Below are 25,431 nucleotides of genomic sequence, written 5' to 3'. Positions count from 1 at the left end.
ATGTACACTGTGTATCCACTCCTGCATGTTTGCGATACCATTTTAGTAAACACAGAGTTTCTCAGGAATAGTACTCCTGTGCACAGAGGTAGAAGGCTGAAGAATGTGTTCTGTTTAGAATTTTTTAAAGTAAAAGAGGATTTTGGTAGTGAGGTTGCAAAAGGCATATTTGGCTCATGGGGCCTATTGCTGCCATTGCTTGGGTGGAGTGCATGGTGGAACAAAACTTAGATCACAAGTTAGGCAGCAAAGCAGAGAAAAGGGTCTGGGCTCCGATCCCTTCACAGCCCACCCTCACGGAATTAATGACCTCCCACATCAGAAAGGCTCCATTGCTTCCCACAGAGCCACCCTGGGTCCCAGTCTTCAGCAATGAGTTAACAAGGGCTCTCCAAGTCCGGCCTCAGTGGGAAAAGTTCAGGTGAGTGTCTCCTTGCCAGTCACTCTGTCCGGTCTCAAGCCTTGTTATCTGTACAGGGTGGCTGGTGATTTAAAACTGGCTCTTCAGCTCTTCCTTTGCCAGTCCTACTTGGATGGATACGCGACTCACCTGCAAGCAAGACACTTGTCCTCTGGTCGGTTTGGTTTTAGTAAAAGGTGAGCTGAGGAATCTCTTATGGTCACATTGTATTATGATAAAATACAATGACTTGGTTAACTCAGCAGAAAAAAATGGGGCTCACTGTGTCAATGGCTTTCTGACAGGCATTTGGACCTGAGTTCTCATGCTACAAAACCAGGCTCAGCTGCACATGTCTATAACTCCAGAGCAAGGTGCAGAGAGAGGCAGATCCATGGAGCTTGCTAGCTAGTTAGACAAGGTGAAATGACAAGCTGCAGATTCAGTAAAGGAGCCTGCATCAAAAATTACGGTAGAAAAGTCATTGTAGAAACTATCCTATGTCAGCCTCTGGTCTCTACACAAATCCATATGGGTGAGAACAGTCGTAGACCACATATAGAGACACACATACACAAAGATACAGACAGGTAGGCAGCAGACATACACTCACAGAAAGACACACAGAGACACACACACACAGAGGCACACACACAGACGTTCACACAAAAGTTGAGAAATGCCGCTGTGTCTTAGCTGTGACCATAGACGCAGGTTGTCAAAAGTTAAATTATACTGCGGTTAAAAACTCACTAAGGACATATCCCAAAGAAGCAGAAATGTAAAGATGTGATCTCTGCTGTGGAGACGTTTTCCAGAAGAGGAACTGCCTTGCAGTGGAAAGCACCCGTCTTCAGAATGTCAAGGCAAAGGAGGGGTCAGAGACAGCAGAGGCTCTGCAGGCTTTGGATTGACAGTCTCGTGAGCCAGACCCGACAGCTAAACCACAGCTCTCAGCATCACCAGCCTTGATCTTCCGCAGTTCTTGATGGCGTCGAAAGTTTAAGAAACCACAGTGTGGGCTCTTCACGGCACAGAAGCAAGTTCATGCTGACAGTTGACCCTAGATGTTCCTGAAAGAACAATAGGAATCTTATTGTTTGATAATACATTTAATTTGAGGTTGGGGAGTACATAATACATACCAGAATGATTTTATAAACAAAAATTACATTATGTTGTTTGCAGAAATAGCTTAAAAAGTCATACATGCTACTTAAATAATGAAGTATTCTTATTCACTATAGACCAGTATTTTGGGCAAAGTATATGCTAACACCTCTTCCCAATATGATAATATACTGTTATGTATTGATATACTTAATATTTTTGTAATAAGTATCTATCTCTGGAGCACACATTTCTACAGTGTGGTGATCTGAATGTGACTGAACTGGGAACCTTCACCAGCTTCGGGGGGAATTTCAGCACACAGGTCCACTCAATCTGTCAATCAGACTCCTTCGGAGCAAGGGCCTGGGGCCTTTTGAGCTGTGCAGCATTGCTGTTCTCCATCAGTTTCAGAAACTGGCATGCATTTGGGTAGGCATCCACTTTTCTGCTTGCAATTTAGAGATATAATTTTTGTGACTATAAAAGCTTATTATTGCGCTCTTTGTATTTTTATTCAGCATGACAAAATTGTAGCTAACAGTGGGTAATATGACATCTGTGTAGTGAAGGCATCATAATTTCCAAAGGAGGGTTCCTTGGAAATAAGAGAAACAAAGAAAGTGTTAAAAGCAATGAGGTGGATTTGCTCTTAATTAGTTTCTTGATTTAATCAAACTACAGGGAATTTTCATTTTTCCTGGTAATGTTTATTTTATTTAAAAATATCTTTGAGAACTAGCTTGATGTCATTGGTATATCATTTTCTGCCATGGAGCAATAAATTCACGCTCATCGGCAAATGATGCATTTTGGCTCTTGGGGAAAGAAAGGCCCATGAACTGAAGTAGAGCTGTAAACTGGCCAATCCTGGATTCCACTCCTGAAATTTTATAGCTTTTTTCTTCAACTGGGAACTTTCTGCCTCAATTTTGTACTTTATGTCCTTATTATATTTCTTCTGCTTATCCATTGTTTGTTGAGAAAGGCCTCTTCTTTGTTTCCAGCTGCTCAGACCACAAAATAGTCACACAGAAACTATGTTATTTGCAATACTGTTTGGTCAATAGCTCAAGCCTATTTCTGGCTTACTACTAACCCATCTCTGTTAATCAGTGCATCACCACAAGGCTGTGGCTTACTGGGTAAAGTTCCGTCTAGCGTCTGTCTCTGGCAAGGCTCCATGGCTTCTCTCTGACTGCCTTCTTTCTCCCAGAATTCAGTTTAGTTTTCTCTGCCCAGGCCTAAGACAGCTTCTTTTTATTAACCAATAGTGTTCACAGTATACAGAGGGGAATCCCACATCAATTATTCTCTCTGGTTAGTAAAATTTTGTGGGTGTCATATGTTTTTGAAAATAAAGTACATGCTTGGGATGCTTCTATTTACCATGGAGGTGGGGGGGGGTCAGGTGACAATAGGAGTCACTGAAGATAATTCTCCTGGCAGTTGGGGTAACTCTCAAGCCAGAGTTTACTCTTAAGGTGTACTAGGTCCTGTGCTCAGTAATTCTAAATTGATATTTTCTTCTCTAATCTTGACATAATGTATGAAGTAAAGGTTATTTTCTCTAACATGCTTTCTGTTTTAGTAGACAGGCTTTTAAATATTCTGCATGGATTATCTGGGTTGGTTTAATTAAGTGTAATGTAATGGTTAAAGTCCAAACATATCTTAAAAATCAAATAATGTATACATTACAGTGCCATCAAAAATCACTATGATTTTCTTTAAAAATTTGGGAAGCCCAATTCTCAACCTCCTTTTCAAATGTGCAAACCAAGACATAGAACTATTAAAAAATGTGTGATATGAAATAACTAGAAAACATCAGAGTCAATGATAAAAACCTAAGGGTTTTCACCCTGCTTTTATGAATATTTAGGCTTCGTGACTTTTTGGCACAGAAATATAAACTAATCTGCCCATTGTTGAATGCTTCTTAGATACTATGACAAACAAACTTGTATGAAATAAAGTCCAGACAATCAAACCTCCCCATCTCTCGTTGCCACACTCTTGACAGTACCCACACTCCAACACCTCATCTGAATGAGGATTTAAGGTGTTGCTTCTCATGGGGGAGCAGCTGTCCCTGCACCCATCCTCTCTACTCTTCATGGTGCAGAATAGAGCTCCCACGAATGCACCTTCGCTGTTGTTTGGCACCGCTGAGCTGCTTATCTCTTCATATGCTTTGTGTTTGGGGCACATTTGCCTGGCTCAGCCTACATATTTGGCAAGGATGCTCACAGTTTAGGATATGCTGTTGTGTTGGGCTTCCTGAAGAACAGGATTTCCCCCCACCTCCGAGTAAGAATTTTATAGACCTGTAGTATAAGTCCGTAAATTTCCTGAATATGAAAGCATAGAAAGGAGTTAGCTGAGTTACTGGAGCAGAAGAGGACAGCTTTGCACAGCTACTTTGCCACTTTTCTCAGATGAAAACACAGCGACAGAACACAATGATCTCTACAGAACCCTTTCCTACTACGCTATAATTAACATCTGCACCAGTCACGAACAGAGTCAGAGTAGATTATGACGAGTCTGTAGGGGCATAGACTTTAAATTGAAAAAAAAAATTAGCCTTCAGCCATCAAATCACACCAAACTAAATCAACTTAGAGCAGTGTTGACAAGAACTCTGTGAAGCTCGCTGGAGGATGCAAACCGACTGCCCCACGCAGCTGTTAGCAGGGGGTGATGGGTTTTCCGTGTGATATGGAAAGAACAGAATGCTGCTTTGGAATACCTCTGAAGTTTTTCCTTTCAGCTCGAAATACCTGAGATTCTTTGCAATTTTCACAGCAGAGTGGTGGACCTATAATGTCTGCTGGTTCCAACAAGAGGCATGTGCCTCATGGTTGTAGTTTCTGGATATCAGTAAAGAGACCGGAGCAGGGGAACTTGTACTACTCCAACAAGGTCATACTTCCGTTAGGGCCACTCCCTTTGGGGGTCATTTTCTTTCAAACCACCACAGTATCCATCATTAGTTTTTAAATATGACAATGAATTTGTTGCAAAACACTGACCCAAAGCAAGTTAGAGCAGGACAGGATTTGTGTGGTTTACACTTTCCCACCACAGTCCATTATTGAGGGAAGTCAGGGCAGGAACCCAAGGCAGGACCCGAAGGCTGGCCTGCTTGCTGTTCCCTACAGGTAAACCTAAAGAACTCACTCACAGTGAAGGAAGTACAGTGGCTGCCAGGAAGCAAACTGTCTGAAGGCTTGCTCACTCTCTACCAGACTTGAGCTTAGCTAACTTTCTTACACAGCCCAGGATACCTTGCCTAGAAATGGCAGCACATTTTCTAATTGTGTGTTCTTTTTTTCTGGTAAGCATTTAAAAGACTATAAAGTGCTAGGCATGAGGCCAACCCTGTCTAATATGTTTAAAGCCCCGGGTTTCATCCCTAGCATGGGAAGAAAAAAAATACTACAAATATTTGCAGTAACAGTAAGAAATAGACCATTGCTCCTCATTTGTTTACCTTCTTCTGACTACTATATGTTAAAGATTAATATGAGAGTTAAAGCTAAGAAGATGTAGTCACACTGTCCTCAGCACAATTTAAATGAAAATGAATGAAAAAAGATCTTGTACTTTAATCCTGCATATTAGCATCTTAGAGCCCGCTTAATACTGAATATTCATGGCTCAGCATGCTGCCCCATTTCTACCATAACTAATTGCCTAATGAAGTTCCAGAGAAATTCTCTTTTGATGCTAATGGCTGTTGAACATGGGGAAAATGTAAAGTTATGACTGAGGGTTAAAGAAAATACTCACTGACCATTAAAACAGCTCCAATACCTTTTTAAGCATTAATAATGGAGGGAAACCCAGTATCAGACAGGAAACATTTAAATTTGTATTGTCCAAGCAGAAAGGAGTTCAAGTAACAGCACTGAAGGAGATACAATGTATTAGCACAATATTGCCTAAATTCTTGAATTAGATTCTATAGATTTTCTTCTTTTGTATGACTTTCACACTAAAGCTAATTTGCTTTTTATTGACCTAAACTATTTTCCTTTAAACTTTTAGATCACCTTTCTAAAACAATATTAGTCTCAACTCTGCTTGAGGGAATCACCAGCATTTGTAAAAACTACAAAGTAAAAAAAGAAAAGAAACTCTGTTTAGAAGAAAAATAAAGTAATTTTACTGTATATCAAATGGAGAGATGGAATGTTTGAGGAGGCCACTCAAAGCATAAAATCAGTGATTTGTTTGATGCTTGTTTTTATTTCACTAAAAAAAAAAATCTGACTTCAGGCCATCTAATCAGCCTGTTGAGATCTTAATATTTATATTTAGAAGAAAGATCTGTTATACTTCCTCATTGTCTTCTGGAAATCTTTACATTTCTGTTTCCGGCAAACGGTGTTAAAAAGCTAAGCCCCTTGGCCTTCTGTCTGCACTGGCCTTAAGTGCTGAGGGGAAACACCATCCATCACTCTGTAGCAGACATAAACTCTGTTAATTGCATTGAATGCTCAACCATTGCATTATGCATTTCCAAACATAATTATAGTATGGCCCAACATAGTCTAAAATTCCATTTTCCACAGCCAATAAAAACATTCTTTTGGTCTAGATCCAAAGTATGCCAAGTTTAACTTGTGTATCTTGGAACTGTTTTAGCAAATGAAACCCCAAAGGGTTAGCTATCTTTTTTACTCTCTTTCCCTGTTTTGTGCAAAATAGAGAATAAGAGTACTAAAGTAAGTCTGTAAGACAGTCTCTTGGAAAAACAGTTTCATAACTATATATTGTATGTGTGGATAGATCATTAGACTGAGGTATAGTAGAAAGTATTTTACAGAAGCTAAGATTTTGGGACTAACTCTGCTTATTACTACTGAACTAACATTCCTTCTAAGTTTTCTCAGCAGACAGAGCAGGAAGCAGCATCCACACAAATATAGACGTAATTATATGGGATAGTAGTATAAGCCTGTCTCTCCATCACTGAAGAAGTTGAAGTGAGTCCAAGGTCAGTCTCAGCTACTTAGTGAATAACTCCAAACCAAGGCCCTGTCTCTAAGCAAAGCTAGACAATTAAAATTAAATGAATACAGACACAGACAGATAAGACTATTCCCCAAACTCAAAATTCATATGTGGCATTTTATTTAAGTATGACAATGGGTATGTGTTTGTTAATTGCCATCCTGTTTCATATGCAGAAGTAATAAAGAAATTCATAGACTACAAGAAAGAGTTTTTCCCTCAATTTTGTACAAACCAGGCAGTCAGGGAAGTTATAGTTATTGATGAACTGAGAGGAGTTTAGGAGCTTTGCAATTGTCCTGCCCATGTCTTCTAACAGAAGGGAAGATTCTCAATGACATCATGAAGACATGTGTATCTCAAATTGGAACTGACAGGAACAGACATATCTCACTGTCATGAAAAGCCTTATGATATTAAAACACTTAAGATATAATATTATGTAGGTCTTTGAAGTGTTTGAAGATTACCAATCTATCTAAAATTTATCTTTGTATGACCTTGCATACATACCTAACATGACCATAAGCTTGATTGTTATAGATGAGTAAGTATTAATTGTCGTGGGATATTATTTTAAGATGTATTACATTTGTTTATACTGGGGAACCTTTGTTTAATGATAAAAAGATGTGTTGCATTCTTCTATGTTACATTTGTTTAATTCTGTGAAACTATGTTACTTTGACTGTATAAAACACCTGTTTGATCTAATAATTAATGGCCAATAATGAGACAGGAGAAAGGATACCCATGGGTGACAGGTAGAGAAAATGAAAAGAAGGAGAAATCAGGGAAGAAGGATCAAAGTACAAAAGAAAGGAGAAAAGGAGGACTCCAGGGCTAGCCACCCAGATACAGAGCAAACCACAGAGTAAGAAGTAAAGACTGAAATACAGAATAGAAAAGTACATAAATCTAGAGACAAAAGGTAGATGGAATAATTTAAGAAAAACTGGCTAGAAATAAGCCAAGCTAATGATAGGCATTTATAACAAAGAATAAAACCTCCATGCAATTTGTTTGGGGATGTCAGGTTTCTCAAAGAGCCAAAACAGCAAAAAAATAAAATAAAATAAAAATAAAAAAAATCTAACTACAATTAGCCTGTATTTCTTTATTATTTTAAACAGTTTTCAAGGGCTGAAACTTTACATTACATTTTAAATGAGCAGTATAAGTACCATATCTTAAACAAGAATAGAAACATATGTTGTAAATAGGGGTGGCGGGGGGGCTGTGTCCCTGGCACCCCAGCCGCCTGGCTAGCTTATGCCCCGAAATAACAACACACAAACTGTATTCATTTAAACACTGCTTGGCCCTTTAGCTCTAGCCTTTACTGGCTAATTCTGATATCCCGATCAACCCATCTCTAATAATCTGTGAGCACCGGTCTTACCGGGAAGATTCTAGCCTAGTCCATCCTGGGTTCGGAGCTTCATGGCGTGTGTCTGCCTGGGAGCGGGGCATGGCGTCTCTCTCAGGTGTCTGCTCCCGAGAGGAGAGCTGTGGAGTCTGACCTCACTTCCTCTTCCTCCCAGCATTTTGTTCTGTTTACTCCACCCACAGGGCCAAGCAGTTTCTTTTATTGCTTAACCAATGAAATCAACAGATTGATATATGACACTCCCACATCAAACATATATACAGCATAACTAAAATAAACTTATTTGTATCAATATACAAAGATCAATACCAATGTAAAATATTTGAAACTAGTTCTTGTTCAAAAGTAGACTCAGCAATCCACTCTTTTAGCCCATCAATTCTATACTAAACCTTCCCCTTTTCCTTTCAGAAAGAGACCCCTGATCTAATCTCTTTTTTTGCTTTCTTCCTTACCATGGCCAATAACAATTTGTAACCAATCCCCCCTACATGATGACAAACATCCATAACCCACTGAATGACCAAAACCCATCTACCCTACCTCTTAAGAATGTGGGTATCGTGTTTGCTGGACTGTTTCATATTGTTTAGGGGCAATGAAATTTTTAGGTGACCCTGAGAAAATTAGGATGATGTCAAGTCCTGGGAGAGCTAGCTGTTGCCTAGTCTCCATGGGATGGGAAAATGTAGAGCTTATCTGAAGTCTTTCTGAGGTAGTCTGTGATGCTGGACCATCTTACCCAGAAGCCTTGAAGCTGTTTTGGATGTAGAACTCAGAGAAAACTGCAGCCTAGGCATTGTGAAAGAGAGGCCATATCACCTGGGCCACTTGTTTTGATTGATGTCTGGTCCCCTTGCTTTGAAAATACATGAACTTTCATAGGTAACATAAATATCTATACCAACATAAGTAGGGACTGCACATTGTACACAAATCATCCAAAGACATTTTTTTCTTTTAATGTTTGAGCAGGTAAAATTCACATTGCCTGTCTTATAAGTTTTTTAGGTTCATTTTTTAATGTTCATAGCCTGGATTTTCTTCTGGGGGGGGGTCTCTCCAGATCAAATCTGATCTCTATCAACCTTGAATGAATCCACAGCCTTTTGTTTTCTGGGGAAACAAAAGTATAACTTTTTCCCTGATGTAGCACATTTCCCATCTTCCATTCTGAAGCCAAGACATCTCTACAGTACATAGCCTGGGTTAATTTAGCAGTCCCTTTTATAATCCACTGCCTCACGTTGGGTGCCACGTGTAGATGGATATTTCTTTGGAAGGTTGTTCACAAAAAAGATGACATAGAGACATTATTAACTTTAAAAGTTCAGTCTATAGCTTAGGATTGTTCTGCTAGCTCTTATAATTTAAATTAACCAATTTATATTGTTATATGTTGCCATGTGACTTGTAGCTTTTACCTCTCCTCCTTCACGTCTTGCTCTCTCTGCATCTGGCTGGCAATTCCCCCTTTCTTCTTCCTAGAGCTCTCTCTATCCAGAAGTAACACTTGTATTTCCAGCCTAGCTATTGACTATTTAGCTTTTTATTAAGTCAAACACAGTGACATATTTCTACATAGTATCAAGGAATATCCTGAAACAGCACAAGAAATTAGAAACTTCTGAATTCCTGAAAGGATAACATAGTGATTATAGTCAAATATGGCTGAAATCTGGAACATGTTTAGTAAGCAGTAAAAAAGTGGATGGGAAGAAATTGCTAGATATATAGATTTATGAAGCATGCATGTGAAAGACAGTATTCTGGTCCTCGTTTAAAAAATATAATACATTTATTTGTGTGTATGTGTGTGTGTGTGTGTGTGTGTGTGTGTGTGTGTGTATGTGAACATCAATGTGTACCTTGGTTTGCCTCTGGATATTAGAGGAAAACCTATGGTACTGGTTCATTTCTCAGGTCAGCAGGCTTCTCGTAAAGTGCCTTTACCCATGAAATTATCTTGCCAGCCTAAGCTTGAACATTTTGAGGGCATCTGGAGATAGAAAGATTTTAAGAAAACATGAATTCTACTTTTAAGGGGTTTTATTTTAGCAATTATCAAAGAAATAGATGAATATATAAATGTAGAACTAAACAACTGTATGTGCTCGAGAAAAAAAAAATCAAATCTCATGTGAGTTGAGAGTGGGAAGGCATTTCTCTTCAGAGAAACGCCCAGTAAAGGGGAATTTTTGTTGAACTTAATATTCAAAATGTCAAGACCAATTGTTTCGTATTGCTTGGTTGGTTCTGTTTGTAATCCACAGGGATTAATCTCACAAGGTTTCTAATCCCATTTCTGAAATGCGAAACTATGAAACTTTGCTGTAAAAAATTCATTATTTTGAATGGAATTTCAAGATGATGTTGAATTATGTATGTTCACTTGTTTTTCAAAGTCTTTGATTTCAAATACAATTGAATATCTTCAGCATCCTGTTTCACTGTTCCATTCTGAGTTCAGGATCAAATCTAAAGAGCTACATTTCATGTATTTGTTGGACTCTTTACTGTCTTTAGATATGAAACAATTCTCCAAACTATTTATATATTTTTGATTAAACAGTTTTGCAACATAAAATATTATATATAAATCTGATGGAGGAAGGTCATTGGCTAATAAAGGCACTGCCCTGGCCCATTTTATTGGTTAGAGAATAGGTGGGAGGAGTAAACAGAACAGAACGCTGGGAGGAAGAGGAAGTGAGCTCAGAGACTCACAGCTCTCCTCTTGGGAACAGACGCCTGAGAGAGACGCCATGCCCCGCTCCCGGGATGAAGCTCCGACTGTCTTTAGATATGAAATAATTCTCCAAACTATTTATATATTTTTGATTAAACAGTTTTGCAACATAAAATATTATATATAAATCCTTCTTTACCTTGATTTTTTATGATATTTTTCCAGACATAGGAAATATATATATATATTATAATGAGCTAATTTAATTTTGCAATATCAGAAATGAAGGCATATATTATGCTGTCATAATAGCAATATTTTCATTTTTACAAAGTTCTATTAGCACCTTGTAGAAAGATACCCTGAAACTGTAAAGATAAATTATTGTATCTGCATCATTCCCACCTGCTCTTTGCAAACTCATGTACTTTTCTGACTTTCTTGTTGCATTGTTAACTGTTGTTTTCTTATAATAAATAGATTTCTTCTCAATGTGTTCATCATTTCTCTATGTCCACACTGTTTCATAGGTTTTTATTTTATTCAGAGGAAATAATTACATTTGTCTCATTTATGCTGTTCAAATTATCATATATTTCAATATGGAAGCTCTTTAACCTGGTTTATGTAGGCTTTTGATATGTTGCCATCTTTCTGTAAATAAAATCTTCCATTTTTATTTGGGCATGTATATATGAATATATGTATACATATACACATATAATAGTTCATAGTAATACCTTAAATTTTGCCAAAGGTATAAGATATATGTTATTTCCCTTTATCATACAAAGAATGATGTCTCTTAAGTCCCTGTTCAGAAGACTTTTTTTCTATCTGAAATGATTTTGTGCAAGGGGACATTTATATGTATGAGAATAAACCTACCATCTGGTGCCCACGAACATTTCTTTGGGTGAGGAGAAGACTGAAGCAGGACCAGTATTGCGAATGTTTAGGCAGGGTATTTTTAGACAAATAGCACTGGAGAACAGACAAATTAGAAAAATCAAATTATTTGGAATTACTGAGGGTATACCTGATATTTTATGTGTAGTTCATTTATTTCCCCCAAATATCACTATATTTGAACTATGGCTTTTTAAAGAATGATGAGAAAAATGTGTTGTTTTTTTTTAGGAATAAAGTCACAAAGCGAAATTTTCTGTAATTTATTGAAAATATATAATATCTGTCTTTGAAATTAAGTCTGCATTGCCACTCTGCTTCAACCCCAAGATTTATAGTTTTAATGACATGGCCAATAAAGTGCTTTATTTTAAAGCCACTATTAAAAATGAATATTATTGTAGACAGACATTATACAATGGTAATAAAGAGAAAGATATTGACAGCAGATAACAGAATCATACCCTGTGTCTGTAATCTGACAGCAGTTTAGACTTTGGGTGTTTTAATGACAGTTTGAAAATGTCACTTTTGAAGCATACTATGTAGAAATACTTGAAAGAGTGTGTGTGGTGTGTAGAACTTGGCATGGTAATTGTCTGACAAGGACGATTTGTCTTCTACAAATAATGTGGCAGATAAGGAAAGATAAATGTTTTCTAGTGTCACATGGCATTGTGCTCATAATATTCATAATTTCAAAAATGCAGAGTTTTAAAGATTGATTACTTGTGTTCTACTCTAGTATTGGGTCATATATCAAATAATAAACTTGCCAACGTGTTGAGTGTTGGGCTTGGGAAATGACATTGAACAATTAAAGTTGAGACCGGAATTTTAGTTGAGCTTGATAAAACGAAATGTACAAATTTGTTTTGTTAACTATGACATGCTAGGGACCAATTAGTCATGGTGATGAACTGTTATAAAAATAAGATGATAATTCGGAAGATAAGTTTGACAAGGATGGATTGGCACATGGATTTGGAGTGGAGAAAATATTTAGTTCAGGTGAATGAAGAATCTAAAGGGAAAAGGAAGGTTTTTGTGAGGCAGAAATTGATGTAAGGCTACAAACACATGTGGTCTATGTTGCCTTTTCCTGTTAGTAACTCATTTTTGCTTTAGAAAGATAGTGAGGGTGGTTCCCTTCTACTATACATTCAGGTGTTTACATAGACCCTATTGTGCATCCCACGGACAGTCAAGTGCTGGGAGTGGAGCTCAGAAGCCATGTGCTTGCCTAGCATGAGCTAATCGCTGGGTTTGATTCCCATGCCTCTCCCCTCCAAGTGAAGAAAATCAGTGGCTGCCTCTATTCAAAGCTTGTGTGAGTCATGACCATCTCTAATGCTGTGTAATTCTTAGAGCCCGGAGAAGCCAATAGGTTAGCATGCGGGAACTTTCCATTTATCGACACTGGTTTATTCTTGGTGAGAGTTCCGCACAGACTCACAGGAATTACTGGAAATGCAAGGCAAACTTGAAGTTAAAAAAAAATAGCAACATTAACTGAATTTAGAGTTCTTTCGAAACCAAGCTTAAAATGTGGAGTGAAGCTGGCAATGATGACTTAATACTGAAGCTGAGTTGATGACGGAGTGAGGAACTTCACAGCTAGGGGAACTACATGGCAGTACCAGGCAGCAACTTCTGAAGAATTTTCCACTGACTGAAGAACGGCAAATAAGAATACTTTGGGCTTGTTCAGGGAGTGACGCAGCCTCTGACTCGCGTGCTTTCCCATTTCCGGCGTGATGGCAGAAACGTCCTGAAACTCTCAGAATCATGTGCGTTCCCAATTACACACTGTTGCTTGGTGCCTAGGCCCTGATAAAACTTTCCCCCTTCTCCCTTAAGCCTGCTTGGGGGCTACTCATTCATTCTTCAAGACACTGTTTAGCCGTCTCTGTTGAAATTCTCTCACTCAAAGGGAATTTTACAACGAGGAGGCTCCTTTGTGTGATGTTCCTTGAACTACCCAGTGTATAAGACTTATTTCCTTAGACCATAGATTTATGTGTGGCTGATGCCATACTGAGTGGTGTTTGGCTGTACGGATCTATTTTAAATGATGTCCTTTGTCGTTGTTGATGTTTTCTGGGAATGCCACGCTCTTCTAAGGAAGTCCTTTGCCTGTTGGCACTGTGGGCCATCAGAACTTGGGGGAGTGCTAATTGGAGTCAATCAAATGTTAACTGACTCTCTCCTGTTCTTTTACTCTGTGATGGACATAACAGACTCTGGATTTAGTCACCTGGGGAAGAAGAGCTTTCCTTGCCACACCTGGCCTTCCTCGCTCATTTACTCAAGGCCGTACAGAGTCGGACACATTTAAACCTTAGGTCTGATCTACACGTGATGAGGGTCTGTTAAAACTGGTTTTCAGGTAAAATCTGCTCTCCCTAAGTAAATAACATCTTCAGTAAAACTGAGAACCACATGTAAAGTCATTCTCAAATGTATTGTCAATTTTAATATCCTCATGCCTTGACTGTGCTTTCTCTGAAACTTGGGTGTGGAGACTAAGGTCTCCGAGAGGTGATTAACATGAGATCTCTTCCTCCTTAATGCCATCAAGGTCCCTTCAAAGGAAGTACTGGGGCAGTGTTTGGTTAGCTTGACTTCTGTCCCCTGAGGCTACAGCAAGAACTGTCTCCCATCACCAGGAGGAGGCAATGTGATCTGACACCGCTTACCTTCTAGAACTGTGAGAAAATATATTTCTGATTTATCCACCTTACCTAGTCTCAGGCCTTCTGTTATAGTAGCACAGCCTGGACTAAGGTCTCGTAATACTTGGTACTCAGTACAAACACTGAAGACGCATGACGACAAACAGAAGCATACTGTGTGTTAGAAAATGCCTTGAAACATTACAAGAAATCGATATGAGTCTATTTTTAGAGGCTTACAGCCACACATATGATGATCATTAGCTAATTAGACAATTAGACGAGTTTATTTCTCATTGCCTGGGAAACAGAGTATCATGTGGTCTTCCTAACATTGCTTGTCTGGGACTTCAGCATCATAGGCAGAGAACAAACCGCTTACCTGATTTTCTTGGTGATTCTCTCAGGGTGCTTTTGGCTGGAAACATCACAGGGGTGGAGCCATGTGATTGACTACATACAATGAGTTAGTTAAGAGGCTGTGGAGGAACGGGTACCCTCATCCATTGCTGGTGGGAATGCAATCTTGTGCAACCACTGTGGAAGTCAGTGTTTCGGTTTCCCAGGAAATTCGGGATCAACCTACCCCTGGACCCAGCAATACCATTCCTGGGAATATACCCAAGAGATGCTCTATCATATGACAAAAGCATTTGTTCAACTATGTTCATAGCAGTATTATTTGTAATAGCCAGAACCTGGAAACAACCTAGATGCCCTTCAATGGAAGAATGGATGAAGAAAGTATGGAATATATACACACTAGAGTACTACGCTGCGGTAAAAAAACAAAATGACTTCTCGAATTTTGCATGCAAATGGATGGAAATAGAAAACACTATCCTGAGTGAGGTGTCCCAGACCCAAAAAGATGAACATGGGATGTACTCGCTCATAATTGGTTTCTAGCCATAAATAAGGGTCACGGAGCCTACAATAGGTGAACCTAAAGAAGCTAAGTAAGAAGGTGAACCCAAGGAAAAACATATAGGTATCCTCTTGGCTAAGGGAAGTAGACCAAATTGCCGGGGAGAAAATTGGGATCTTGGGGGTGGGGTGGGATGGGGTTAAGGGGAGATGGGGAGAGAAAAGGTAGAAGGGAAGGACGGGGGACATGGGGAAACAGGAGGATTGGGATAAAGGAAGGGTGGATAGGGGAGCACGGAACCACAATTCTTAGTTAAGGGAGCCACTTTAGGGTGGGCAAGAGACTTGACCCTAGAGGGGCTCCCAAGCGCCCAAGATGAGGTTCCCAGTTAGTTCCTTGGGAAGCTGAGGATAGGGAACCTGAAATGACCCTATCCTAGAGCAATACTGACGAATAGCTTGCATATCATTATAGAACCTTCATCTGGTGATGGATAGAGATAGAGACAGAGACCCACACTGGAGCACTGGATTGAGCTCCCAAGGTCCCAATGAGGAGCAGAAGGAGGGAGAACATGAGCAAAGAAGTCGGGACCATGAGGGGTGCACCCACCCACTGAGACAGTGGAGCTGATCTACTGGGAGCGCACCAAGGCCAGCTGGACTGGGACCGAAAAAGCATGGGATAAAACCGGACTCTCTGAACATGACGAACAATGAGGGCTGATCAGACGCCAAGGACAATGGCATGCGGTTTTGATCCTACTTAATGTGCTGGCTTTGTGGGAGCCTAGCCAGTTTGGATGTTCACCTTCCTAGACATGGACGGAGCGGGGAGGACCTAGGACTTACCACAGGGCAGGGAACCCGGACTGCTCTGTGGACTGGAGAGGGAGGGGGAGAGGAGTGGGGGGAGGGGGAGAAGGGTGGGAGGAGGAGGAGAAGGGTGGGAGGAGGGGGAGAAGGGTGGGAGGAGGGGGAGGGAAATGGGAGGCTGGTAGGAGGTGGAAACTTGTTTTTTGTTTATGTTTTTTTTTCTCCTTTTCTCAATAAAAAAAATTAAAAAAAAAGAAAGATATTTTGATGTTTCAGCAGAGTGAAGGACAGAGATGAGAGCAAGGAAAGAGATATCTTGATTGAGGGAGCCATTATGGGGCTAGCAAGAAACTTAGTTCTAGAGAAATTCCCAGGAGTCCACAAGGATGACCCCAGAAAAGACCCTAAGCAATAGAAGAGAGGGTGTCTGAACTGGCCTTGCCCTGTAATCAGACTGATGAGTATTTTAAATATCACCATAGAACTTTCACAGCAGCTGATGGAAACAGAGGCAGAGACCTGCATCGGAACACTGGACTGAGCTCCCAAAGTCCAGTTAAAGAGTGGGAGGAATGAGAATATAAGCAAAGAGGTCAAGACCATGATGGGTTCATCCACTGAAACAGTCTACCTGAGCTAATGGGAGCTCACCAACTCCAGCTGTACTGGGAAGGAACAAGCATAGGATCAAACTAGTCCCTCTGAATGTGTTGACATTTGCATGGCTGGGGCAGACTGCGGGGCCAGTGGCACCAAGATTTATTTCTACTTCTTGTACTGGCTTTTTGGAACATATTCTCTTTGGATGAATACCTTGGTCAGCCTAGATATAGTAGGGAGGGACTTGGACCTTCCCCAGAGTAAAGTGCATTACCCTCTCTGAGAATTGGATGGGGTTGGGTGGGGAGATAGATGGAGGGGATGGAAGGAAGGGAGAGAGTGGGAACCTGGACTGGGTATGTATAATGAAAAAAGATAGTTTATTTTTTTAAAAAAAATAAAAAATATTAAATAAATAAATGAAAATATTAGGTCAAACAGGCTGCATTTACTTTACAGCATTAGTAAAAACAAACTTTATTTCTGACCTCATTCCTAATAAAAATCTCAATAAATTATACTTAGTCTATATTATAAGAGATTTGGCCTGGTTATTTGCTCCATGGCTTTTAGTATTTGGTGTAGATGGTTGTGTTCATAAAGTGGTATATTTTTGTAATTTACCTAAAGGTGATAACTTCTCATCTCATGAAATGTTACGTGAAGGCTGAATGCTAGAAAAGACAACTTCTCTTCCACAAATTGAATTTAAATGTCCTTTAAGAAAATAAATGAAAACATTTGTAAAAAAAAAAAAAGAAAGTATCCTTTGGGACCAATGAGATGAATTTAGCTGGTAGAGATGCTTGCTAGCTACCCTTGAGGACCTGAGTTCAAGCCCCAGGACACACACTGGTGGGTAGAGAGAAGCAGTTACTGTAAAATGTTTTCTGACTTCCATACAAGTTCTTTGCCATGAATGTGTATAAACACACACACACACACACGAAAACTGTATAAACAAAAATTATTTTTCCTTTATTTTAAGAGAATGTTTTAGCTTATAGACACATTCTCATTGTAATTTTGGTTGAAGATGGGGCTTAAATATTGTGCTTAACATAAATGTGAATCTCTCCTGTCTCCTTTAATCACTTAAATGGAAAAAGAATATAAATTGAGCACAAGGGAAATTGTAATGTCTTTCCTGTGGTAAGTTTAAACAACCTTTAAGTTCATCAGTCGATAATGGAGTCTTGAGTTTGAAATAAACAATATATTGGTTTGGCAGGAACATGAGTAAATGTTAATTGGTATTGTGTTGAGAGTTTTTATGGTCATGAAAAATATTATCTCATATTATTTAAAAGGTTCCTTTTCTATTTGTATGTGTGGGGGGCATGCAGGCATTGCATGGGTGCACACATGTATGTGCTCAAGGAGGTCATGCTAGGGCATTAGGTTCCCAGGAACTGGAATTCCAGTGGTGTGGATACCGGTAAACAAACTCAGGGCCCTAGCAGAGCAGTAAGTGCTCTCAACTGCTGAGCAAACTCACAAGATTCATGCAACACTTTTCTTTGGAAAGGTAGATGGAATTAGGTCTTGAAGTTTTTGTTTGTTTATTTTCTTAGATTATTTCTTTTGTGGAATCTTTGCATTATAGTAATAGTAATAGATGTAAACAATTACAAGAAAGACAGAACGCCATGAACTATATAATTGTTTTGGTACTTTTCTATATGATAATGAAAGCTAACACATATGGTTATAATAGAGCACACGTGTGTTGAACAGGTCTGCTGCTGGGTTGGTTTGTTGGCATGGCCTCCTACCTAGCTTATTGCTGTGTAAAAAGTCATGTGAGTTCGTGATCATCTGTTGTTACTAATGATGGACACATTAATTAAGATGTCTCTCTATAAATATATTTACATTCATATGGTACGTAATATCAAATTATCTTTTTATGTAGAACTTACATAGGCATCATAATTCCTATGATGGTTTATTTGCAAGAAGAAAATTAAGCATGCAACCTCAAAAGGGGCTACATAATTCATTTACTTTTAATGCTTCATTTTACAAGCATTGAAATTGGAGTCCAGACACTGCAAGACCAAAGCTGAACTTGTACACATTTATTACTTTTGGTTCAATGCTTTCTCAGCCTGATTTGCACTTCCTGGTATGGTTTAGAACTTCTGGATTAAATCAGTGGTTCTTATAATTATTCTGTCCCTTTGGTGAAGAAAAGAAAAAGGTAGTCTTATGTATCTTAACTGTCTACACATGACTACAGACAGTTCTCTACCTTTGAGTCTTTTGATGTGGCTTTTTATGGATCATTCAATCAAAGACATGTCTACTCCTCATTTTGCCCTTTATGGTATGCATTTTTATACTGTTTTAATCCTGCCCCGAGATGGCTTATCTAATTACATACGTAACCTCTGGCCTGTAATTTAAGGATTCTGTCCTGGTCCATCAGGAGCTTAAATAACAATTCAGGAAAGTGTTCAAAATAACTTACCTTGAAAAACTAGGATTTGCACTCTCTTATGTTCACAGATTTGCTCACAGTTCTCTTTTGCATTGCTTGGTTTCCCTTTCATTGTTATAGAATTAAAATTTGATATGCTATAAGATCTTATATACCCAGACTATTTGGGTTTATTTACTTATTTATCCAGCATTTATTTATCTGTGTGTACTGTATGTGTTGGTGTTTTGTTTTCATTTTGGTAGTGCCAGTTTCAGAGTTTTCCTAGTTGGAAAACTGCATTTGAGTGCAGAGGCATCTGGGTACATTTTCCCTAACAGGCTTGAGCAATGCTTGTTTTGTTAGCTTCTGGACTCTGGCCAGCACACTGGGACTTCTATCAGCTGGAATGGCATCTCCAGTCTCGGCTGAGTGTAGGTTATTAGGTTATTCTTGCCCCAAAAGATGAGTCGTCCCCACACTTCATCCAGCGTGAATTAAAGCAAGACTGTAAAATAATGATAATCTCTTGAAGCGAAGCCAGCTGTGCAACTCCAGCCCATCCTTCTCCAGTAATTCATATACAGTTCTTATTCTAACAGGACTGATTTGCAGGGGGCACTCACTTGGGACTGCTCAGCCAGCTGTACAACTTTTATTTTGAAGAAAAAAAGTTGAGCCTCAGAACAGGCTGTTTTAAAGACAGGGAGGGACTTAGCCTTGCCGGCTTGACCGGCATGTGGAAGGAGAGCTCTCATGGCTGCAATAACTTAGGGGGAGCTCCTACCTGGGTGTCGCTTGGGGTAGGAAGATTTCTGTTTGTTTTGTCCTGTTTCCGAGGGTCCTGTGTGTTTCTCCCGCCTGTACCAACGTGACTCTTGGTGGGTTTTGCACACCCTGCCCTGTGGGGGAGTGCCCCAACGTGCCTGTCTTATGTGGCCTCTATGGACACACTGCCCGGCTGGCAGAGAACAGGGAAGTTTTCTCCCAGCACCCAAAAAGAGAAAGAGGAAACTACTTTTCCCCTCTGGGCTCCTTGCAGCACAATAGCTCAGGATAAGCCTCCACATTCCCGCCCTGGATTTTTCTGGACTGCTTTCCAGGAAGAAGTTAAAACTTCATCTTTAAATGGATGAGTATGTCACAATCAGGAAGAAACATCTCCAAAGACCCATCTTTAGGTAAGTCTTGCCGCATCCCAGGTGTCTGTGGGGCTGTCAGCCACACTGGTTTCTCTCCCTCATTTTCCATCCGAGGAATGTGTCTTTAAACTACAGCGGAGCCACACAGGAGCTCCATGTTTAACTTCGTGCAAACTGAAGAAACCCTTTTATTTTCTCTTTTCTGAAGCTCGGGACAGAGCCCTTATCAGTTCCTCTAAATAAGTTTCAAAAACATCTTAGCTATTCAGGCACATGAGTGGCACAGCACTGGGAAAACTTTGGAAACCTTGTGTGATCTCGCCCCATGCCTGGGTGCTGCTGCACACTCTTCTGACTGAAAAACACTGCGCTCGGTTCTCTGCGCTGCTCACACTCGAGGGCAGGGTTTCTGTGCTACAAATGCTGCATCTTCCTGAAGTAATGTTCTCTGAGATAAATCTGAGCTTGATAGCTACTGTGTTGGAGTGGACATTTTCTACATCCTCTGGGAATGTTAGGTGAGCAGTTAGGGAAGGAATAAGGCAAAGAGTAGGGCTGTAGGATTGACCAGAAAATTACGGACGTAGTAGGATGGACTCCGATAATGTGATTTATTTGGTGTATGTAAGGGGAAATGCTCTTTCTCCATGGCGGTCATTGATTTCTAACTTTTTAAGCTTGATTGTTTAATTATTTGTTGTGTACTTGAGAATTTAGTATTGAAAATGAATAATTTTTAAGTAAATTGGAACTTACTTAAAACAAAGGAGTTAAATATCAACTTTCTATTATCTTCCCCCAAAATACTGTAGGCATGTAAAAATAGTAAAAGGTAGCGATACTAGGTGTTAATCTCAAGTGGTAGCCACTGGTTCTTGATCTTAGGGTTAAATTCAGAATAACAGAAATCTATGGAGCAGACTCCTGTTATTGCATCATACTGAATGTGGGTGGATCTTAAAGAGGGGAATTACATAAAATGTGGTCATTTTATACACTAAGTAAATATTATTGCAGTTTCATTAATAGAAATATTAAACCTTGGTAATACTTAACACAGTTCTAATATAAATCTATTTGGAACATTTCGAAAGCAAATTATACTCAAGTCCACGCATAAGGACCTAAGCATAAGTGACATCTACTTAAGCGTGCGTCTGTAAATATTGTAAACAACTGCTATAACTATGCAAAAACCCAAAACTATCGCCCTAATGGGAATTCACCTCAGGGGTCTTCCAACCCTACACAATTAATCTCTGTTTTTCTTGCATGTTCATGGTTGTTCCAGGAACTGCTCAAAGAGGGGTCTGCTTGTCATAGAGAAGGAGAGGTGTGTTGGACAGAGGCTGACTCACCTGGCCATCTCGTCCGTGTATTTGGAGATGGAAGCAGATGGGTTTATGCCAAATCCTCTTCACTCCTCTTAAGTTCTATGCTCCAGCACTCTTAATAAGGGGCATCATCTTCCCTATACTTACATTATTTAGATACAGAGAACCGGCTTTTTGTGAAAGGTAAGATTGGGTTTGCCCAATAATTAGTACAAAACATGGTGAATTTAGATCCTTGCTTGGTGTTCATGGTGATCTGAATGAATCCCCCTGATTGCCATGAAGAGGCCATACTTTCACCCAGGCAGCTGTTTAAAGCAAGTATAGGAAATGGGTCAAGGTCAGATGCAGGATGAGACTTACTGATTGATTGCTTCCACCACACGTGGTGGAGATGAGAGATGGGAGCTTATCTTAAAGAGTTCATATAATTAGCCATAATCCTCAGAGAAAGTGCGGTTGGGTACTCACTTCCTCCCTGATAGTTGTTTCAGTTTTGGGCAAGCTGGCAATCAGGACAAACTCCAGTCTTTGCTGTTTTGCCCTTCTCTCATTCACCCTCTCTTGGTACCTTGTCCCCTTGGCCATCCTCCAGCTATCCAGTCTCTCATTGGAATATCTGTTTTCAGACCTGACTTTTCTTTTTAGCAATCTCCTCCAGACCTTTCTTCCTGTTTCTCCACCTTTCAAGGGATTTGCCTCTGGTTATCAGTATACTTGATAAGAAAATCTGTTTCAGATGTGCTCCTGGGACCACATAAACTTTTGTGACCATAATACCTTAGCTACTTATGAATAACTCATTTAAAGTTTTAGCAAGACAGGTAAGGTTTGGAACGTTTAGTCTGAAATTCCATATTTCTTTATGTAGAATAGTTTCTCCTGTAAAACTCATGGCTCTAACTCAGCTCACCTGAACTTCTCTGGCAGACTTTGAGTTCTCGAGAGACATGACCTTGTATATGCCTAAGTGAGCAAGGCCCTCAAGTGGCAGTATCTTACAGGAGGAAATAGTAACTGGGAAGGGCAGGTATTAGGGACAAATTATTATGGCATTTAATTCATCTTAAGGAGAAAATAGAAAAATGCTTTTAAATTTATTTTGAAGCTGAATGAAAGTCAATTTTGCATCAGCATAATTACCATAAATTTAAGAAACTAAAAACAGTCCATTAAATGGAAAAACAGGTAGGTTTTGGAGTAATGTAGGGTGCATACTGACGTCCTATGGCTGGATTAAGAAGAATATGACATAATTTAGATCCTGTTTCTAAGAATGTACAGGTTTCATACAAAGAGAATTCTCAAAGAATTTCACATAGCAAAGCTATCAAATCGTCTTTATAAAGGACTTCTTTGGAATGAGTTTACACACTTACACGCATCTCCATGCTATGTGAGGCGCAGAGCAACAGCAAAACTCCTTTCATGCTCAAAGCAGACGCTTCTATTACCTTGTTCATGAACAGTGTGTGTGTCTGTGGGACCAACAGCACTGCTCAGGCCCGAGTATTAGTAAACGTTGCTCCTTGAACACACGTCGTGGTTCTGGCAGTGCCCTTATAACCCAACCTTATGCAGAGAAAGGGTAGCTCTTTTGTTCTAGAGAAATAATGCAGATAAGCATCACAGACTCCATTTTTTTCTGGCGTCTGATACCTGTCACTTTTATCCCTTCCTCATTTATCACTTTATTGAGAGTCATAAATCTATATTTTAATATTACAGAATCTAACACAATCACATAAAAGACCATTGCGTAACTTCAACAAAGTAATGGCTGAAAGCATTCCCATATTATCAAATTCATATTATTTTGTAAGCTTTCTCTATGCCATGTGATGAATCAACTTTAGTCTCTGATACTAAGAAAACTGTTTCCCCTAAGGAGCTTCAGCCAGAGAACTATTTCTTCTTTGAAAGTCATTGCCATGGAGTTTAAGCATAAGCTTTTTGCAGTGAGATCACCTCCCCGTTCATTTTATACATTTCAGTCCACCCCCATTTTATTGCAGTCAAATTTTTCCCTTTGTAGTTCCTAGAAGTGAAGAGTCAATGAGAACTGGGAAGATTCTTATAGGTTTGTGTTGTTTGGAAGCAACAACCTTTGACCCTCTTTCAGAGTTCAAAAATGGGCAAGTTATTTTTCTGGGGATTTTCCATTGGAAGTACCATTAAGAAAGTCACAAATGAAATCAAACCACACAAACAGTTGCTCGTCAGCCCCAGCAATGAGAACGGCCCTGTTCATCTGGGATCTGAGACACCGAAGGGCAATGATGCCAGGACCAAGGACTAATGAAAATCGTTTGAGGTCTTCCCAGACTCCCCTGTAGAACACGCTGTTTCTTCTCTTTATGTGCTTTCAGAAGTTTTAATTTACTGGTATCTGTTAACAGCGGAATTCTGAGTGTGTTTTTGGCAGACATGTTCTGTTCACATAGAAATGTCGAATGCAGTATGATGGAATGAGAAAATCTATAAAAAGATCTTGCTTTTGTTTGTGGGTCTGTTGGGAAAGTTTTGGGGTTTATAGCAATATTATAAAATAAGTCATGTATTTATTTGACGTATCCACCATATATTTAACAGCAAAAATCTTTTGAGTACAAGCATTGTTTATTCCCCCGCTTTAGCTCAGCATATAAAAACATTATCAAAGCCCAGATGTAAAGATGACCCAGTCTTTTAGATTTTTATGCATTAATAAGGGAGAGGCACTGGATTACAGTAGTGTTCTTTCTAGGTGTCCAGATGAAGCTCAGTTATTCTGATTTTTCAGGTAGGTACATTTCCTGCAGAGCTTGTAGTACAACTAAAAATAACCTGAACAAGTAGTGTAAAGCATAAAACTCCCTTGGAAATTTAAAGCAATTGTGATGCATTACCGACTCTTTTTATTCCATAAATACTTAAGTATTTGGTGTCATTAAATTGAAATCTCTTTTGAGCACCTTCCTTACACAAGAAATATGTAATTTTGAGAAAAGTACATTGTAGTACGAGCTCATCAGAGTATAGGAGGTTACATAGAACAAAGTATTGATGTTAATTGATGGAGTGGTAAAATGCATAAAATATCCTTTTATTCAATAAGGTTTCTTATAGATATGGCTCTATGTGAATCATATATGAAATTAATGTAAACATTATATAATTATAAATTTGTAAGTGTATTTTTCAGTTTTTGCCTTCAAGATGTGTTTATAAATTTGTTCAGTTATAAAAGAGAGACCCAGTCATGGGGATTACATGAGACCTGATCTCGAAAAACCGAGAAAGCAAGAAAAAGTGGGCTTGTAAATTTGTAACGGAGACAGAGTTTTCAAACATGTGAATGTCGTGTCTTACATAGGTGATGAAGAAAAGAGGCGAGCAGCTGCATGTAGGTTTCCCCCACTGCCTATTAAAGTGGGAAATTCAAAACGAAGTCCCAAAGATGTGTGTCTGTGTGTGCAGTGTGTGCATGGCATATGTGTGCATGTGTGTGTGCTTATGCATGTGTATTTGCACATGTGTGTGCGTGCATGCATGCGTGCCTCTGTGTGTGTGTGTCTGCCTGGTCATGCATGGAGCATGTGGAGAAGCTGGAGGTTGACTTCAGCTATTTTTCTTTATTGCCTTCTACCTTATATTTTGGGACAGAGTCTCTCACTGAACCTGGAGTTCGCCAGTTTAACTAGACTTGTTGGCCAGCGAACACTCGTTATCTGACTGTCTCCTCCCACCAGTACTGGAGTTACAAGCGTGTGCCAACATGCTGGCTTTTATGTGGGTCCTGGAGGCCCAAACTCAGAACTTCACACTGTGCAGGCAAACACACTCTGAGCAATGTCTCCAGCACTGAGAAATGAATTTAAAATCTAAAACCCTCTAGAAGTGTGGTTCTCAACCTTCCTAATGCTGGGACCCTTTACTAGTTCCTCATGTTGTGGTGACCCCCAACCATAAAAGTATTTCAGTTACTACTTTCCAACTGTAATTTTGCTACTGTTCTGAATCATAATGTAAATATTTTTGGAGACAGAGGTTTGCCAAGGGGCTCACAACCC

The 25,431-nt window shown here is 39.4% G+C and overlaps 1 protein-coding gene across 4 annotated transcripts in view; it reads left to right on the top strand.

Moving 5' to 3' along the window:
• Positions 1-25,431, top strand: part of Pde1a (phosphodiesterase 1A) — a 245,217-nt gene that overhangs the window by 46,847 nt on the left and 172,939 nt on the right. Inside the window, exon 1 of one of the 4 annotated variants that reach the window (XM_041639720.1) lies at positions 20,017-20,084. The exons of the other annotated variants lie outside the window; for them this stretch is intronic. Coding sequence (XP_041495654.1) covers positions 20,032-20,084 — 53 coding nt within the window. The 5' untranslated portion in view covers positions 20,017-20,031. Of the gene's footprint in view, positions 1-20,016; positions 20,085-25,431 lie in introns of those variants that run through there. 4 annotated transcript variants of the gene reach the window in all.

The sequence above is a fragment of the Microtus oregoni genome, unplaced genomic scaffold (assembly GCF_018167655.1).
Source record: "Microtus oregoni isolate MIOR12 unplaced genomic scaffold, Mior012 000060F_ref0000265, whole genome shotgun sequence".
NCBI classification, from domain to species: Eukaryota; Metazoa; Chordata; class Mammalia; order Rodentia; family Cricetidae; genus Microtus; species Microtus oregoni.
This window is presented reverse-complemented; position numbering and strand designations above follow the sequence as displayed.